At 36.6% G+C, this 20,175-nt stretch overlaps 1 protein-coding gene across 4 annotated transcripts in view; it reads left to right on the top strand.

Moving 5' to 3' along the window:
* The window catches only part of ORC3 (origin recognition complex subunit 3), a 61,864-nt gene extending 42,397 nt beyond the window's left edge, over positions 1 to 19,467 (top strand). For 2 of the 4 annotated variants that reach the window (XM_060616134.2, XM_060616138.2), the window contains 7 exons: positions 8,210 to 8,343; positions 10,617 to 10,696; positions 11,840 to 11,940; positions 15,610 to 15,751; positions 17,512 to 17,628; positions 18,365 to 18,444; positions 18,986 to 19,467. In XM_060616134.2, coding sequence (XP_060472117.1) covers positions 8,210 to 8,343; positions 10,617 to 10,696; positions 11,840 to 11,940; positions 15,610 to 15,751; positions 17,512 to 17,628; positions 18,365 to 18,444; positions 18,986 to 19,091 — 760 coding nt within the window. In that variant the 3' untranslated portion in view covers positions 19,092 to 19,467. Of the gene's footprint in view, positions 1 to 8,209; positions 8,344 to 10,616; positions 10,697 to 11,839; positions 11,941 to 15,609; positions 15,752 to 17,511; positions 17,629 to 18,364; positions 18,445 to 18,978 lie in introns of all 4 variants that reach the window. The other 2 variants (XM_060616136.2, XM_060616135.2) reach the window with 2 other exon arrangements.
* The last annotated feature ends 708 nt before the right edge of the window (positions 19,468 to 20,175 follow it).

The raw sequence follows: 20,175 nt of genomic DNA on the forward strand, positions 1-20,175 counted from the left end.
AAATCAAACACTTGACCAAGCATTTTTCAGACTTGAAATTCAAAAAACCTTGCTTCCATAGTAAGGTTTTAAGGGTATTGATAAAATACCCTTAGAGTTTTAACTTACAGGAACATGATGGATCAGCTAGACCTGTAAAGTACTGTGATTTCACATCAGTAGCCATAGAGTGCTATGCAATGATTCTTGGACTGAGAGTAATGAGAAGTGTGCCTGTCTTCTTAGGGGAATTTATTCTGCCCCTTGCCCCATCAATTGAGAATTACTTATCTAGGATTATCTCATTTTCTTCCAAATAAGGAAACCAAAACTGGAAACACTGAGTGACTTTTATGCAGTTGACACAGCTGGAATTTAAATCTGAATCTTCAAAGTTAAGTCTGTTTTTCAGCCCTATTCCAATTATTTGGGAGGTAGTATAAAAGGTAATTTCTGTGGGTTTGTGGCCAGCAGTCCATGTTCAGAGCACACCTCAAATGTTAAAACGAACCAGCCAAACAAGCTTCTGTGGCCGCAAAACCCCCTTCCCATCCTGACACTAGGCATCTTGGCACAGAGTACAGACATATAAATGAAAGAAGCCACAGTGTCTGGTCTGCTTATCCGAAGTATAACCTTATGAGTTTGCTGGACAAACAGATTTATAAATTGAAGTTGATTGATAGCTAAAGGAATTTAGGCTGAAAGAAATTATTCTAATTTCTGAGTAAGGCTTTTGAGTTAAACAGTAATATATTAATAGGTCAGCTCAGCTTTCACTGAGTTAAAAAAACATGACCCAAGTAATAATATTAACATTTGATCACTTTAGGTTAGTTGAAAGAGACTAGAGATTTGGAATCTAAATAATACATTGTTTCCTGAATTTGCAGATCAACTTTAGATGAGATTTAAAGATCTAGTTAATGAAAAATAGCACAGCTCCACAGTCCATGTGATGCTTACTAAATAGCATAATTTAGCTTTTGATGATCTAGATTTGTCTGTGCAGAAGGTATATGAGACTGTACAGTTAAAATGTAGTTTCTTTCTTAGAACAAGGATTGCCAGTCCTGAATCTGCATCATGCCAGGTCCTCCATAGTCATCTGTACACTTGTGGTGAAATCAACGAGCTGAATTGTTGAAGCTCATTCAATAGCAAAAGATGTTGATAGTTGCTGTTTTTAAAGTAATGATTTTCAGGCTTTAGTGTACATAAGAATCAGCTGAGGTGTATTAAACATGTATACTTTTGCCCTCTCCCCAATGATTCTGAATTCTTTGGAACTGGGGTGTGGTGGACAGAAGAAATCTGCATTTAATAAACACTCCACCACATTTGGACAGATGGGCCAAGGGACCACACTTTGAGAAACACTGTTCTAGAAAATAAAGGGAAGTAAGAAGAAGGTACAAAATTTTGAGGAAAAAAATGAAGCTATTGAAAGAAAAGAAAAGGCTTTATTGGTGGAGAAGCTGGATGGCTTGAGGCAGTTAATCTCAGATTGGTTCCAAAACTGGAACAAGATATTCTACTGCTAATAGTGAATAGTGTTTGTTTGTTTGTTTGTTTGTTTGTTTTTTCATCTCAGTGGACAGAAAAGATCTGAATTTGTATTTCATTTTTTCTTCACCAAACTTTTAGTGCCTGCTATTTTTTGTTAGAAAACGAGCTGGTAGCTAAGAGATGTTAAAACTGTTAAACATTCAGAAATAGCTAATCTTAGTTTGACAACTGTTTTTCTTTTGAAAAAGAAGTATAAATATATAAAATATAGATGATATATAAAAATATTGAAGTATATAATACATCTTTAAAATATATATATATTTTAGTTTACTCAAGTTGTTTCTAACTATATGATATAATTTAATTTACCCATTTTGACACAGAAAAGAGCATGGTGTTCCACAAAAGGCACTGTAACTTCCAAGTGCTCCCCTACATGAACCAACTTGTAAATAAAGAAACTATTGTTCACTAAGGCCTGAGGTCATGAAACTGTCAGTGCAGGGCCATTGCCTTGTTCATCCTTTCAAAAAATGTTGGGGTTTTTTTTTGATGCTTGATATGTGGAGCCACCGATCTGATTACAAAGATAACCCTAGTTCTTATCTACACTGAATTTTGGCTAAGTGAGAGATGAAGGTGGACAGGTAGGCAATTACAATACAGGGGAATAAGTCTGTGATGTATGACAGGTGAGGTCTAGAGTGCTAACCTCCACTGAGCAGATCGAGCAGTTTCACGGAGGAAGTGGCATCTAACATGAAATATCAAGGTGTGGGAAGAATTATGCATATTTTTGGTTTCTCTTTCACTTGTTACCATATATGATTGCTTTGTTGTGTTGTCTTTGAAGTAGATAATCTCTGTGAATATAGTTTTTTGTAAGCTTTTTTATTTTCTTCTAGTTTTCATTGACATATGCAGGTTTGAATTTTTGAGTATTTTTAAAAGCTAATTTATGACAATGTCTGTTTAAAACTTGAGAACTCATTATTTAGAGGATTTTTGCATTAGCCATGGATTGACCAGTTTCTCCTTATAGCCTGTTCTCAATCAGACCTTTATATAATCAGTACTTAACCAGGAATTATTGGCTTTCTGCATGATGAAGCAGAACATTACATTGCCCTGCAGGATGGTTGTTTTTAATGATTGCCAAATGATTCTCTTTCTGTCTTAGTTAAAGAAACATTTCTTTTATAACAACCTATAAAGCTTTTAACACATTAAGTATCATAAGCCTTAAGTTGGTTAAACATAATTAGCTCTTTTTTGGCATTAATGTGACCTATCTTAATGTGTTTTTTCCTTTCTCTTTAATCTTGTGTGGTGGCTTTCATACTTTATAATTCTGATATTTTCTTTTCAGCTGAATGCTAAATGGGATCTCCCTGAGTTCAAAAGCACTGTCTCACTGTCTCTAGTTCCTCTCCTTTCATTCTGTCTTACCTGATTTGGTTTTTGCTCTCTATTAAAACTACTTTGAAGAAGGTCATTGGTGACTTCCCTGTTCCTAAATCTAATGGTCAGTCCTACGTCTTCATTTGTGTTAACCTGTTATCAGCACCAGCACAGTACAGCACTCTTTCCTTAATGACATTCAGGATCCCGACTCTCGGTTTCCTCCTACTTTAGTGCATGCTCCTTCTGTCTTCTTTGGTGGTTTCTCTTCTCCTTGACACCCTAACATTACAATGTGCCAGGGCTTAGTCAAAAGCCCACTTTTTTCTTTTTTTTGACTGCCTGACTGTTATTCCATGTACCTAATTAACATCTCCACTTAGATATCCAATATACATTTCAAAGTTAATATGTTTAAAACTGAATGTGTGATCTTCCCTTTAACCTTAGAATCTTCGTGTAGTCAGTCTTTTTATCCTTCCCATTGTTGAAATCCAAAAACTTGGGTTCTGGCTTCAAAATATATCAAGAATCAAACCTCTTTTTGCCACCTTCCCTCACTGGTAACACGTGTCCAAGTCACTATCGTCTCTCATATGGAAAATTGCAAAACTGGTTTCCCTTGCTTCCATACATGTTCCCCCATGGGTTTTTCTCAAAACAGCAGTCAGCACAGTCCTTTTAAAATACATCATATAATTTCATTCCTTTGCTCTAAACAATTCCATGAACTCCCCTTTTCACTCAGAATAAAAGCCACAGTCTATATAGCAACCCTCTGTGATCTAGCCCTGCATTGCCTATCTCTTATTTCATTTCCTACTACTTGATTTCTCTTTCCACTCCAGCCACCTTGACCTCTTGTTCTTCTTGAACATGCCAGACATACACTCAGTGTAGGCCCTTTGCATGCATTATTCTCTCTGCCAGGAAAAGTTCTTACAAACACTCTCTTACCTCCTTCACGTGGTTGATCAAATATCTTCTTCTCAGTGAGGCCTAATAATCATTTTGAAATTCAAACCTATCTGCTCCTCCCCAAACTTCCCCCTTAATATTTTTCTATAATAATGTCAAGTTTTAATATATACATAGTAATATGAGACATAGTGTTTGTTGTCTGTGCCCTACCTCCTCATCCCCCATCCATTAGAATACAAGTTTCATGAATACAGGGGTTTTTGTTTCACTGAGATGTATCCCAAAAGCCCAGAACAGTGGCTGGTATGTAGTAGGCATTCAGTAAGTGTTCACTGAATGAATGAATGGTTTCATGACTTACTAATGGTTGAAACCCATTTTGAAAACTCAGTTTGAAACATGCTGGTCTAGTGGCTAGACTCAATACTTAATTTTCTATTTGGGTGTTATTATAAAAAACTTTGAGGGATAAATTAAAATTTTCATTTTTTAGTTTTCAGTTTTGTTCAATCAGGTTTGGTTTGTCCAAAGTGGAGTCACTCTAATAATAATCTAAGTGAAAACATAACATTGCTTTTTGATATTACCATTCGTGTTCTATAACTTTGAAAGCCAGTCATCTACTGCTAACAGTTTGTACTTCTAGATTTTTTTCTAGGCACAAACAGGTATTAAATCATACTGGATAGGATGTTCTACAACTTGCATTTTTTTGGTTTTGAAATTTGTTCATTTTTGTTGTGGTAGTTACTTGTTTTGTACCTAATATCCTACTGTGGACACTGTGTCTTGAAATGTGGTGCAGCATGGTTGGTAAGAGCATGGATGCCAACCAAGCCAGACTTGGTTCTAATCCAGTCAAATTACCAAATTGGCAATTGCCAGTTACCAGACTCTAGACAAGTTACTTAAGTTTTCTGTGTCTCTGTTCCTCATCTCTTAATGTGGCAATAATAATAACTACATCATATAGTGTAGTAGAGATCAAATTCTGCCAAATACACATGTGCATATATGTTAACTGTCATCACTAGTACTATGTCATTGTTTATCACAGCTACATAATATCTCATTTTGAAAATGTAACATTTTATTTAATCAGTCCCTTGTTTGATATGTATTTGGGTTGTTTCTAATTCTTCACTGTTACAGTAATCACCAAGGGTAAATGTTCTCCTACATTTGTGTAATTTTCACAAAAATAAATACACATTTAATAGACTTTTAGGGTCTAAAATGTAAACACTTTTTCCAACGTACACTTGTGCCAACAGTGTATCAGTATTTGTTTCCCCACACTCATGCTGATGCTGGATATTATTAGGCTTAAATATCATTATTTTCTTCTGGTATTTTATAATTGATGGACTAGTTCTTTCTCCTATCCCCATGCCATACTCACATCTTTATTCTGTTTGAAATAATATTGAGGTAGTGATCTATTATACTCAAACTATTTCCATCTCTTCCCCAGTAATTAGAAGTACTACCTTGTATTATGTACCAAACTCCTATATATTCCTTGATCTCTTTGTAGACTTATTCTCATTATTGACCCGTTCATTCCTATAAAGTGCCATCTGATTTTAATCACTGTAGCTTATACTTTTTAATATATTAATAGCCCCACTGTACACAGTCAAGTATATACACATTATTCCTCTTTTTAAGGAACAGTTATTTTTTCCATATAAATTTTAGGATAATTTTATTGGGGTTTAAACAAATACTCACTGGACTTTTGTTTCAAAAAGTGTTAAAAGTATAGACTTATTTGGAATGAATTTGTATCTCTAAAACTTTAAATGTCTATTCACTTATTCAGGGTTTTCTTTTTTTTTTTATGTCTTACATATTTGTTATAAAGTATATTGCTTTGTTTTCTATGGTTTTTGTTGCCATTTTGAATATGTTCTTTTTTTCCATTACATAGTTTAATATAAGATGGATTACATGTACATGTAAGGTGTCAACACAGGTGTATGTGTATACATGTCTTACATCCACACATCCTTCATACTCTTTAATACTTATGCAGTTCTTTTAGATTTTCCAATCTTATAGTCACATCATATGCAAATAATAAATTTCATCTTCCTTTGTAATGTTTGCACCACTTCTTTTTTCTTTCCTTTTTTTTTTTTTTTTGCACCACTTCTTTTTTCTTAATTTGTTGTAGCAACTGGACTGTAGAATGATACTAAATAATAGTGATGAGGGGCGCCTGGGTGGCTCAGTCGGTTAAGCAGCCGACTTCGGCTCAGGTCATGATCTCGCGGTCCGTGAGTTCGAGCCCCGCGTCGAGCTCTGTGCTGACAGCTCAGAGCCTGGAGCCTGTTTCGGATTCTGTGTCTCCCTCTCTCTGACCCTCCCCTGTTCATGCTTTGTCTCTCTCTGTCTCAAAAATAAAAACATTAGAAAAAAAAATAATAGTGATGATAGCAGGCATATGTTGATTCTGTGTATATATAATTTAATTGAAAAAATTTAATGATTTTATAGGGTTGGTCACATTATTAGCTCTACTTCAAGACTTGTTTTATATTAAACTGGAGAGTACTTGGGAAAGTGTAAGATCTTTTGCTCTTCTGGAAACAAGAACATTACCTTTGGCTAGTAAGAAAAAGAGTGATAACTCTCTGAATTCCTGGACGTTTACATCTGAAGTGAAGGATCTACCCCCTCCAACAAATGTCATGTTAAAAGTTATGACTAATAAAGTTTGATTTCAAAATTATATGACATAATGACATTTTTTTCCCTTATATCCTGAAAGTCAATAATAGGCGGGGCTTTGTCTCTCTCAATACTCAGTTTTGTAAGCTGCAGATAGATGCCCAGAAGGGCTGCCTGCAGCCTGGTACGCTTTTTCTCAGGGTGCTGCTGATGTGAGTTACCAGCTTCTGCCCCGCAAGCAAGCCATTGTCAGTGTTTCCTCGGACCCTGGAGATGCTGGTCGTGGCTATTTGAATAGGGCTAACGTTTGTCAGGTATAACAGATTGTTCAAATGTATCTGACTTTGAGTTTAACTCTTTTAAGTTTAACTTCATCTGGGCAATAGAAAGTCAGACATTTTAAGTAATGTCAAATGTAATCAAGAATTAAATGTGTTGGTTTAATTTTCTTTGACCTCTAGCTGCCTTTCATTCACAGAAAAAGACTACTAATACTTCAGATAATTATTGTTATAGAAGGAGGAAGATCTTATACTTTTTCTAGGCAAAAGTTTACTTTTGTCCACTCCTACCAGTTTCTGTATTTGTTGGTTGTATGACAATTCTTTATTTTTTGGTTGGGGTTTAAATTTAGTTGAAGTAACCAGCTTAATTGCTCAGTAGTCTTAGTCTACTTAGCTTTATATCTTTTTTCTGTCTTAGTAATGTTAGTATCTTTCCCAGATTTTTTATTATGAAAAATGTCAAACATAAGGTAGTTATCTTGCAGAATAGCCTATATTTTGGATTTGTCTGAGTCCTTCATGATAAATACAAGAACTTTTAATCATAGTAGTCTTCAGTTTTTAGGTCCATTTGCTGAAAATAATTTTTATACTTGTGTCATGGCACTTAATAATTACTAATATTGACCTAATTCCATTTCATTCTGTTACTGAATATGATCTTAGTAGAGAGATCCTATAAGTAAGGGTTCTGAGAATGGGATCCTAATTTTTAGAAGATCTGTGTTCTGTTTCTAACAGATTTCTTCTGTGGCCTTGAGTGCATTATACAACCATTCCACCTGTGCTATATAAAACACACAGAATTGCTTACCTTTTAAAAAAATTTAGTGGATTTAATGACTGATGTTTATAAAGCCCATAGAATATGTTAAAATATAGCTAAGATGGTAATAATTAGAGAAATGATTATGATATTTTTTTGGTCCTCTCAAATAAGCTTTCATTTAGTTTAAGTGTTGTATCTTCAGCTGACATTTCTGTCTCAGATCTGAAGCAAAGGGACACTAACCTTAAATGCCTACCTACTGTGTGGTAAGCATTGGGCTAGAGTCTTCAAATGCATCTCCTCATTTAATTTTTAAGCCTCCATCTAACCTGTGAAATATGTGAATTCTTATTTCCATTTTATAGACCGGGAAACCCAGGGTCAGAGTGGTTTGGTAACTTGCTGTGTACTACAAACCTAGTAAGTGCTGCAATCAGGCTGTGAGCCTGGAGCTTTGTACATTTGTGAGTTGAGCTTTATTATGAGAACTTTTCTAAATACTTCTGAAATGTCACATACATTGAGGAAAATCTCTCCCCCCAAATTTGGTAGCTACTAGTGAAGAATTTATACCATCTTTTTCTGACCAGAAACATTTAATATACAGAGTGTTAAGTATATTAATTTTCCCATTACAGTATGTCTCCTGTCACTGATTATATTCTAGGATGTTGGCAAAGGATGAACTGATGACCATACTTCAGAAATGTTTCAAGGTTTTTAAGTCCTCTTCTGAAAAGCAGCTTGGGAGCACAGCAAAGAGAATAGAGGAGTTTCTGGCCCAGTTTCAGAGTCTTGATGGTGAGAATATAGCATCTTGCCAATTGTACTGGCTATGAAATTTAACTAAATAAAATAACATGGAAAACCCCATTTTCTGATGTTTGAGAGATAAAGAGATAAAGTAGTTCATGGGCAGTCAGCATACCAACCCTCAGAATATCATATCCTGACAATCACAAATAAGACAAGTGGTTCTCTTCCAGATTTGGTTTAAACAATGAAGATCATCAAATGGTCAGGAAAAAAAATTCTTTCCAGATGGACAGCTTAGAGGACTTACATTTACCTTAAAAAAAAAAAAAAAAAAATCAAAAAGATTGGAGAGAGTAGCAGGGCATCATAATTAAGGACTCCTTTTAGATGTTTTTTCTTAAGCATTTCATCAAGTTCTTTTAGATTTCAAAAACACTGCATAAATCATTTGTAAGCCTGAAGAATTAATAGCTGTGAACCACTTTCACAAAAATGAGGCTCATTGGTATGCTGATTACCAAAATATGCATGAGGTTTGCTTTAATCTGATTTATAAAAGCTATAATCTTTCAGTCCTAAATGAACTGAGGCAGCCTGGCATTCCCATGTTGAAGTGTTGTAATTTCCTTGATTTTGCCTGACCGCCACACGGCCATTTATATTTGCTGAATGCTGCGATGCCTGATTGTGTATGAGTAGCCATGTTATGATGCAGCAGGACTTCTCTGTGTTTTCCAGGGGCACCATGGATTGATACTGATCGTTAACTTTTCATGGGCTCTTCTCTTGCTCTCATTCTAGCACTAAAGTATGGTATTCTTGGTAAAACAAACAAAGAGTATGGACCCTTTATTTTCCCCTACTTAGGGAAATTTTACTTTGGGAGGTTGAGGGAAGGAGGCAGTGTGGTATGTAAGCACATAGATTGGACGTGGCATGATGAAAATACTTCACACTTGGAATGTCTGTCAATCCTTTCTACGTTTGGCAAGTGTTCCTTTGTCTTGAAAATCCTTTGGATTAAAGGAAACTGCTTTTGCTGAGATCCCTCCATATCTGTCCACAGCTGCCATGCTAGGTCAGTGGAAGATGAAGAGAAAGTTTCCTTGTCTGGAGTGACATGAGCAGCCAGCACGAGGAAGTACAGTACTAAGAGGGTTCGCTTCAGGCTGTATGTAGGCATTGCTCTTTTGCACTGTAGCATGAGCTGAACCATTTTTCAAATCATATTTTAAAGGACTGGAGATTAGTGTAGAAATCATTGAGTTCAGTTACAAACAGACTAAAGCCCAGGAAGAGAATGTACTTCCTCCAGATCCCACAGCTAGCTAGTGCTAGCACCCAGGTTCCAGCTCCCCTCTCATAAGCCAGCTCATTGCTTTTGTTCATTCATTCATAATTTAAATGCCCCTTAACTGTGGTTATTGGGACAGTGAGGGGACACCCTTAAGGACATAAATAAGGTAAAAGACTTAATATATATAAGTAGGTAAATTACAATCTTTTAAAAAATTGGACTTAGTTTTTATTTTGTAAAATAAAACTTGATATTATAACAATTAACATAAGCTGGTGAAATAAATTGTGATATACTAAATAATAAAGGAATGCAGCTTTTTGAAATGGGAAGTTTGGAGATTAAGATGATTAACATTCTGAAGATAAAGAATTTTACGAGTTGAAGTAAAACCACTGTAAAGAAATATCTGTATTGTCTATTCTCAGAAGTGATACTCTGTTAATAATAAAGTAAAATTAACACCCCCCCCCCCTTCCCAACACACACACACACACACACACACACACACACACACACACACACATTAGACAAGTAGAGATATTTGACTATATGCTATCTCTGGTTCCTTAACTATGTTTTATAGTCTGGGTTTAAAATTACATTTGTAGGGTCACAGTGTCAGATCAGGTTTTCAAGGCTCTGCTACTTGCTAATGAAATGGCACAAAGAATTTATTAGATATTTAACCTTAAATTATATTTTTCTTGAATGAAGAATTATCCATAGCTAAGAAGAAATTTATTCTTTTAGAACAGTGCAGATTCTGCAGCCACATCCTCTTGTCTTAGATTTAGTCCAAATAAGCCATGTGAATGTGAAATTCCTAAAACCTGCCTTACATAGGAAGAGGGTTGTTTTAGAGCCTCATGCTCTCCAGAAGCACAACTACACCTTTCACCAGCTGCAGTTTTCTGTTCCCTTTGGTGCACTTTATTTCCCGTGGAGTTCTAGAAATATTTGTTCTTTTGACTGGAATGGATTTACCCTAGTTGCTGTATATTGGTTTTATATTAAAAAGCAGAAGCCAAAGAAGAAGAAGATACTTCAGGGCTACAGTCAAAGGGGCTTCAGAAGACAGACCTTTATCATCTTCAGAAGGTAAATTTTTCCTTCCAACTGCATCTTGCAACACTCCTTTTTTTAGTGTGTGCTCTAGATTAGGTCTGCCTGTGTTTTTGTTTTTATTTTTCATCCACAATCAGGAACAAAGCAGATTTTGTAACACACTTATAAATTGAACATCCTGTTTATCTGATCCACTGCCATCCTCATTCTCTATTTACAAAGTCTGGAATTTACTAGCCAACGTAGGTGGAAACTGTTCCTTCAGGCTTAGAATAGGAATTAACCAGCAGTAAGGAAAAAATGGGAACATTTGTTGCAAAAAGGTATCTGATTATTTATCTGATGCATTTGACTTTTTTGATGAAGCAGAAATCCATAAGAACCTAACCCATTAATTTTAGGGACTTGACTTTTTAATGCATATTCAGTAGAGACCAGGAACTGAGCCACAGTACACCCAACATAATCTTTGTCAGTTAATTCTAACTTTAGGATCTTGGTTGTCAAAGTAAAGAACATTTCTTTGTATCATGATACCAAGTTATGATAAATGTAAACTTTCAATCAAAGCAAGGCAGAACACATTGAATTTATTCTCATGGCCAAAGTGTAAGGATTTTTTTCCTCCTACTTGTAAGTCCTTTTCTTTTTTAAGAAATTTTTTTTAAAGTTTATTTAATTATTTAGGCGGGGGAGGGAGAGATTGAGCGCACATGCACAAGCTAGTCAAGGGTGCAGAGAGAGAGGGAGACACAGAATCTGAAGCAGGCTCCAGGCTCTGAGCTGTCAGCGCAGAGCCCGATGTGGAGCTCGAACCCATAAACCATGGGATCATGACCAGAGCCAAAGTCGGCTGCTTAATCGACTGAGCCACCCAGGCTCACCCCATATAAATCCTTTTCTTAAATGAACCAATGGGTTGTGGATTGTGAGCACTCTACCGTATAATAGCAATGAAGTGAACTGCTCTTTTTCTTTTTCCCTGAAATAAACTTGATATATATTTGAAGCAAAACACTTAGGAGGAGAGATTCTTTGCAGACCTTAAAAATAAAAAGTAAACGCAACCCTCATTGATCTTGCTTTTTCTGTGCACATTCTGTCTGTGGACCTAGAGCTCCCCTCTGAGTTTTCTGTTGCAGAATCACCAGAAAAAATATGTTCTTTCATCCATAGTCCTTATTGGAAATGAAGGAATTAAGAAGAACCAGTAAGAAGCAGACCAGGTTTGAAGCACTCAGAGAAAAAGTTGTCAACTTCATTGACAGTCTGGTGAGGTGAGTCTGTTGCTCTTAAGAGCTAAAAATCAGGCTATTTTCCCAATAAGACTGGGGTGATAGCTGTCCATAGCCAATCCAGGGCACTTTCTCCTAGATTAGGCTTTATGCTTTTCAGGCCCCTTCATCTAGCTTAGAATTGTAATTTTGATTCATTTTCCATCCTTATTAAGATGTCTCATCAAAGGACTAGTTCATTCCTTTACTGCCAGTTCAAGAACACAGATTTAAATTTGATCTCTCTAGTTCATTAGGCTGGGGTTGGAGGAGTGGGGTGTGAAAATAGAAAGCTGAGTGTTTTTTACCCTAACAACAGAATGTTTGCATTGCACTGTATCCTTGCTCTGCCTGTGCTGGGAGTATGATGGGTCTAGGCCAAGCCCAGAAGACACAGCCAGCTAGCCATAATGCCCTCTTTTATCCAGAGTAAGGCGCTTCTAATTCTAAAGAATACCAGTGCAACTTATTATCAGCACTAGATTCATGTTGAGAAATGTAATTTAGAAGTCCATTAGCCTATATTTTAAGATTATTTCTTTTTGGGAAACCCAGATCATTCTGATTCATAGATTTCCCAAAAGCCAATTTTATGTAGCTGTTTAGGATTTCCCACCTAAGCTGCCTTTCAGGCAATTGGGACATGCTATAAGGGAAAAAAAAAAAAAAAAAGAGAAGTGTGAAAACGAAAATGATTTAATAGTTAAAAAATAGGAAAAAGCTGTTATTTATCATTGCTTATTCTGTATTTTAATGGCAGTTCAAACAGCAGGCTAGGCACTGAATATAATCAAGTGCCAAAAAGAACAGCTCAGTTACTGAAGGCAGAGTAGTTTTCTGATAAATGACCTGTCCTTCTTCAAAGTGAAAAGTTCCATTTTCCAGGACAGTGTGGGAGCCATTGTTGCTAATCATTAGGGAGAAATTACTAATGTCATGCAAGAGGTCCAAATGATCAACCAAGTGTGACAAAAGGTAGGTTAAAGTAAGAAATGTGTCATGTAAAAGTGATGCAATGCAACATCGAATTGACCTGCTGGCCGGAATTGACCTTTTAGAACTTTAGTTAACCTTGCCCTCCTGTTAACCTTGCACTACTGGGCTTTCCTGTTCTGTAGTTTTTGCCCCAAGTTTCTGGCTCCTTTCCTTTACCAACCTGTGGCCATTGTTATTGCTAAAAAATGTAGTGTATTTTAACATAATTGTAGGCTAAATGCCAGGTTCCTTTCTGAGTTCCTACAAATCCCAAATTGTAGGCTTTGAAATCAAACAGCTATTCCTCTTTTGTGATCTTTGACCTAATTATGTCTGACTTTTTACCTTTCTGAGCGGTTACCGAAATAAAGTTGAGCATGATTGAATTGTGCTGTGTTGTGAAATCACAAAATTATCCATACTAGGATTTACTGTCTATCAAAATTGACTATCCCAGGCAGGAAGAGATTAGGATTGTAGCATGTTAGAACTAAAAGGGACCTGAGGAGTCATGTGGCACCTAAAGCCCAGAGTGAAGCTAGGACTTCTGGATGGTCACACAGTCCTAGTCTACTGACATCCATCAAAAGTCCCTCTCCATTTCTCCATACAGTCTCCAAGGAGACCACATCACAGATGTTTGAACAGAGTTTGGAGTCCTGGAGAAAAGATGTTTGTTAAAGATAAATATAAGCAATAGACTTTGAGAGACAGGGTTCTCAGTTTACCTTGAGCAGCTCTTGATGAAACTACTGAGAATTAGAAGTACTACTTTCTGAGTTACTGTTTTCACCAGAATACAAACTTCAACTTTGTAGCCCTTTTTGACACTAAGTGGTCCTATCAGTTCCCACAAAACCACCTCTTTTGTTTGTGACCTCTGCTTCTCCCAGCAAATAAGCTGCAGAAGTATGCTTCTATGCTAATCTCCACATTTGCAGTTGGACAGAAATCCTAATGTACGATGATGTTTTGTCACTGTTGTTCAACTAATGTAGCAGCCCAGTGTAAACAAAATACAGGCATATATTTTATTTTGCCTCTGATGGAGGTTCTTTGAGGGTATCCACATAGGCCTTTTGCCTTGGGAATTACCTGAATTTCTAAACATTAAATAAATGTAAAGATGTTAAAAAGGGAGAGGAGTAAAAATGAAAAATGTGAGATAATAGTTTTTTTCTGAAATTGACTCTGTCTGGTTGCCTTGTTTGATTTCCAGTCCTTACTTCATAGCAGGGACTTCCAACAGGGCCTTTTAATGACAGTCATTATAATGATTGGGGAGAGACAGCCTGAGGTTGGTGCAGGAAGAGCTGATTACAAACTGGGTAGCCAGCCAGCTGGGGAGGCAGTTGATGTTACAAAACCTATGCCAGAGGCTACAGCTAATTTAACCTTGAGTAAGAGGTTAGCAGTACTTAAGGTACAGAATGCTGATCCTTAGCGCCAATTCAAAATCCTAGACTTTGCCAGTGGGTTTTCTTCTGACGAACTCTGGGGAAGGAGCAGCATCTACAAGTGGAATGAGCAGGGGGCCAGGAGCTTTCTTAAGATGAGGAGAGGTGATGTGCATGGTTAATACCTCCATGTCCTCTTTTCCTTAAAGCTACTGACCACACAGGTGGAGCAGGTGTAGAGGGATTTTGTCCCAAGAGGGGAGACAGCCAGGACACAGGGAAGAAGAGCGTAATTTCTCTGGTGGCGAGGCTGAGGCAGCTGCTTTTTCTACCTGCACTTGGTGAACTGACACAAATCTGTCATGTGGCTAAAATATTTAAAGCCCAGGGACAGGACTAAGTCCCCTGAATCTTTATGAAGGCATGTGAATGAACTACTTTAAACAAGTTAGTGACTTACTACTCTTACCCTTGCGTTGTGTTTGCCAAGGTTTCTCCCTTCCAATTTGCTACCCTCCAGGCCACTCAAGAGTGATGTCACTGTCAGGGCACAGGCAAGCTGATAGGCTCATTAGACATTGAAAGTGAACTTTTTAATGCTTTATTTCCTAAGTTCAAATTTCATTAAGATTGGTTTGTCATCTAGCTCATAAATAAGAGAAAAAACACAAGTTTCAGTGGTTTTTCTAATTGAAATTTTTAGTGATGAACAGTTGGCTTGTTTTCTAATATTCTGAAGCTAAAATTTAGCCTTTTTTGTCTTCTAAAGTAAAATTTAATTCTAACATATAAAAACCTCCCACGTATCATTTCTATGAAACTTCAAAAAATTTTCCATGTTCCCAAAAGAATTTCCTAACTTCTTAAATCCAGGTCTGTCTGAGGCCTGTGTTGTAAACCCTGCCAGGAGTTACAGGTCTGCTGTGGTAAGGAGTGTAGCTATCTTGGTTTTCTCAACAATTACTTCAAGAAAGTATTCTTTAATACTGTAAGGTATCATAAAGCTTTTGAGCAGAAATGTAACTTAGGTACATTTGTTCCTAAAGGTTTAAATCAGAACTGAAATACAGTTTCTTAAACTCTAATGAGTCTGAAAGTTTTAAAAAATATTGTATGAAAAAGGTACAATTCTGAGTGAACCTGTACTATTATATTTGGCTTTTGTTTCATTTGTTTTTGGTTCTTGATTTTGCTTTTTAAGTAAGTTGCTCAGTCTTCCAGAGGACTGACAAAATGTTACACTGAAAATAAACCTGTGCTTATCTAAAAACAGATACCTACCTCCCTTTGGCTGTTTCAGAGAATACCTTCTGCCTCCAGAGACACAGCCTCTGCACGAGGTGATGTACTTCAGTGCCGCCCACACCCTGCGTGCGCACCTGAACGCTGCTCCCAGAATCGCCCTCCACACTGCACTCAACAATCCTTATTATTATCTCAAGGTAAAAAGCCTATTTGTTACTCTGAAAGTTTGATTCAGACCCCAGGCTTCATTTACCATAAAAATATTGTAAATTTGCAGTCCTAATAAATGGGGAGTTGGTAGCGCAGGATTATACCTCTTTTAGGTGTAAAAAAATTCTTTAGACTTTAGAGGGCATTTTCTAAGCCAGTGAATAATGCTGCCAACTTTCGATTGTGTGTAATTATCTTCCCCTTCATGTGGTAAAATGCCAGATCACAGGCATGAAGACACCAGAGTATAATGCTACTACTCTTGTGAAAATAAATGTTTCCTACAGACATAACATCAGATCATGGATCAAACAGTATTTAAAAGATCCAGATGGTTTGTTTCTGATATAAGAAATAAATAGTTTGGGATTTTCAATCAAAGAAAGATCTACTCCGAGAGAGTATCTCAAGAGCTGAGTATAGAGGATGGCCAATAATCTGGCAGGGATGAAACTCCTAAAATCTAGACATATTTGCTAGCTCCAAGAAGCTTTTCTTGGGGCACCTGGGTGGCACAGTTGGTTGAGCATCTGACTCTTGACATCTGCTGAGATCACGATGTCACAGTTTGTGGGATCAAGCCCTGCGTCGGGCTCTGCACTGACAGCACGGAGCCTGCTTGGGATTCTCTCTCTCTCTCTCTCTCTCTCTCTCTCTCTCTCTGCTGCTCCCCTGCTCAAACACATGCTCTCTCACAAAAGAAACTTAAAAAAAAAAAAAAAAGCTGTTTTTTAAACAGAGTTCAGTACAGTTCAGAGTTTTAAAAACTTCAGATGAAGCCATCATTTTAAACATTTCAGTAAGTTTATGTATACATGAAATAATCTGTTGACAATTTGCTAATACATTCATTTGTTTTGAACTCAGCTAAACACCTAGAAATCTTGGCCCAAAAGATATTTAAGAAATGATTTCATAAAAATCTATGAAGAATGTTCCACTTTACTGGTTTTCTATCCCAAAATGGCACTCAAGCTAGCATGCTAAGCATTACAAGAGAATACTGAGTAGGAAGATAGAAATCAGTGGTTTTCAATGATGGTGGTAGTGGGGACTTGAATATTTCATATTTAAAGCACAAAATATTTTTACTATATAAAACACAAATTAAAATTTCTCTTCAGTGGTAGGTCACAGTAGAGATCTGGTATGATTTTAAGAGTCTTTGGGGAGGATATATATTATAAACTCCATGTGTATGTATGTGTGAGAGATTGTCTCAGTAAGAACTATAGATTTCAAACAAGTTAAAAAAGATGGTTTTTGTAGGAGTTAGGATCTGCAGTGTTTGACAGCTTTTTGAGAAGTAACTTACAACTCTGGTAGTGGTATGTTGGTATTAATAGAGAATAATTATTGCTATAATTACAAGTGTTAGAAGTGGCATTTTATTGAAAATCCCAAGAAAGTCCATAAACTTTTTATGGAAAATAGAAATGCATTAGGGTCTCTGAAAATAATAATGTATGATTAAAAGTGAAAAATTAATAATTGGATTAAAATGAAAAATACACTTGTTTTCTGATCCTGATTATTCTTCCAGTGACTAGGAGGTAAGGGGATGATGATGAAGACCTAATCCAAAACAAGAGCTAAGTAACTGTTAGTAAATGCAGCTCACTAAATAAAGGAAACCAAAGACTTCCATGTACTGGCTTACTGAATTTAGTTTGAGGGTTCATTAACGGCTGCTTGTGTTCCTAATCATTTCTAAAAGGCAGACATCTTAGTTTACTGTTGTTTTTAGAATGAAGCACTGAAAAGTGAAGAAGGCTGCATTCCAAATGTCGCCCCGGACATCTGCATAGCATATAAACTGCACCTCGAGTGTAGCAGGCTAATCAACCTTGTGGACTGGTCAGAGGTAGGTCAGGGGGAAAAGAGCAAGCTGTATATTTGCCTCGCCATCCGTGACCATTCTCCTGGGGTTTTAATACTTTTGGTACTTTGGAACTCATCTTTCATTTTTTTAATGCCCTGTTCTTTTGTTTGGAAAGCGTAAATCCCCTCATATTGCAAAATCTCCTCCAGATAAGCAGGTCATTCAAGGGTCCCACTCCAAGTCCTGTGCACTCTGATTCCACACCTCAACCAAGTGAATTTTGTGAGTGTGCCAGGTCAAAATAAGTATGTGACCTACCCCTACAGTTAACAGTAAGAAGGAGCTAAACAGTTTAGGTTGGTTCTGTTATTCCACAGAAGTGTATTATTAACTAGTGTTTCCCTTATCACATAAAACAAAAAAAATATTGGAATAGCTATACAACAGATGTAGCAATCAGGAAGTACAAGGAATGCTTGGCAAGGCAACCGACGACTGTTGTTACTAAGATAAATAACTTCTTTCCATCCTCAGAAGAGCATTACAAAGTTAACTCTGTCAGAGGCCCTATTTAACAGATGTCACCATTTAAAAATATGCATGATTGGCACCTTCTAAGAAGATTAGTTTTAAGAATCTGAAATTTGGTGCAATATTTCAAAAATGTGCCAGCTATCAGCAGCAGTACTTGACCTGGCTTCATACAGTCATCAAATGCAATAAAAGATACTTGGCAGTGATAGAGATTTTTATTTTCTTCTGTCTTGTCTCTCAAAAGGCTTTTGCAACAGTTGTGACAGCTGCTGAAAAAATGGATGCAAATTCTATAACCTCAGAAGAAAGGAATGAAATTATCCAGTATCCTTTTTTAAAAAACCAGTTCTACAATGTCCAGGTTTACATGGCGTATAAGCCTATAGTTTCTCCAGACTTATTTTAGAGATTTATAAAGATGTGCCCCAGACAACATTATTACTTGTTAATATTAACCATACCATCCCAGAATAACTTGTTTCTAAACACTTATTCCAAGTTTAAAATGAGACCAAATCCCAAACTTGTATCAAGGTCATACTCCCGAATTTAGCAAAAATGTCCCATAACTGTCAATGTAATTATGTTTTTCTAAGGTGATCGATGATGTACTATTAGAAGTTGAAGGGGAAGCAATTTTCAGACTGTAAGAAAAATTAGAATTAGGTAAGCTTTAAGCACTTTACCATTCATGTCTTGTCGACAGTGGATTCTAATTACATTTGATGTTTTCCAGTAAGGATTACGGTTTAATTTAGGAATAGATATTTGAACTTTACTTCAGTTTAACAACTGATGTTTTAACATTGAGATTTTAACCTTTTTGTCAAAAAATATGGCAAATTTCCTTAGCTGCAGCCTCCAGTGCTCGATTTATTAGAGCTGTTTCCGAACTAGAACTTTTAGGATTTATAAAACCTACCAAACAGAAGACTGACCATGTGGCAAGGCTAACATGGGGAGGCTGCTAGAAAGCAAAAAGGACACCAGTCATATTTATAAACCACCATGAGACTGTTGGCGAGAAATGTATAATCCTTGTGTGATGCTTCACCACAAATAGACTGCTCACCCCAAACAGGAATATATCAAAATACCTTTGGAGTACTTTAGAATCCAACAAATGATATGCTTACATTTTAACTAAAACCTCTCGCACATTATCACTGCAGTTTTCAGTCATTTCTAAATTATAAATGTTCTTGAGCACACATAGTTTATAAATGTAATAAATTCCTTTATCCAGGAGTATAAATTCTTTGCAGTTTGTTTAATAGTACTCATTACTGCTCCCTCAGTTTCTTGAACTGGCATTCCTCCCTTTAGTAAATTGTGTAGTAAGTAAAATGAATATTCTACAGGTTTATTTCTCCTAGTGACTAGAGGTTCTAAAACTGCCTCTGCTGCCCCATTTCCTTTAGTCTGAAAAAATTTTAAATCCCAAGCTCTTTGGCTTTATGCTTAAATACAGTAAATATTCTACTTCAGAATGACCCATCATGGAGTTGTAGAGCCTGTAAGATCTTTACAAATCACATCTCAATCTTAGGATATCCAACTGAGGAAAGTAAAGTCCAAATAGAATGACATCCGTATCTCTTTCATAACAAGAACTCAAGACAGTGAAACAAAGCTACCCCGAGTTCATTATTTAATGTTCTACTCCCATGAGAGTTCTGGGACATATCTTTAAGAGTATTCACTTACCAAAATTACCATGAAGATATGACCACAAGGGGGAAAAAATCAAATTCAGTAGAAACTTGCTTGTTTCACAAACCTTAGTACGAACTATGTAATTATAGGCCTTTTTTGTGTGTGAAGTCAACTTTAATGTAGAACTAATTAAATTTTAACATAAAGACATTTTTTTTTTAATGTTATTTGAGAGAGAGTGTACACGTGCACACAAGCGGGGAGAGGGGCACAGAGAGGGAGAATCCTAAGCAGGCTGCGTGCTGTCAGCAAGGCTGATGTGGGGCTCCATCTCCTGAAGCAGGAGATCATGACCTGAGCTAAAATCAAGAGTCGGACACTTAACTGACTGAGCCACCC

Source organism: Panthera onca, chromosome B2 (genome assembly GCF_046562875.1).
Source record: "Panthera onca isolate mPanOnc1 chromosome B2, mPanOnc1 haplotype 2, whole genome shotgun sequence".
Taxonomy (NCBI): Eukaryota; Metazoa; Chordata; class Mammalia; order Carnivora; family Felidae; genus Panthera; species Panthera onca.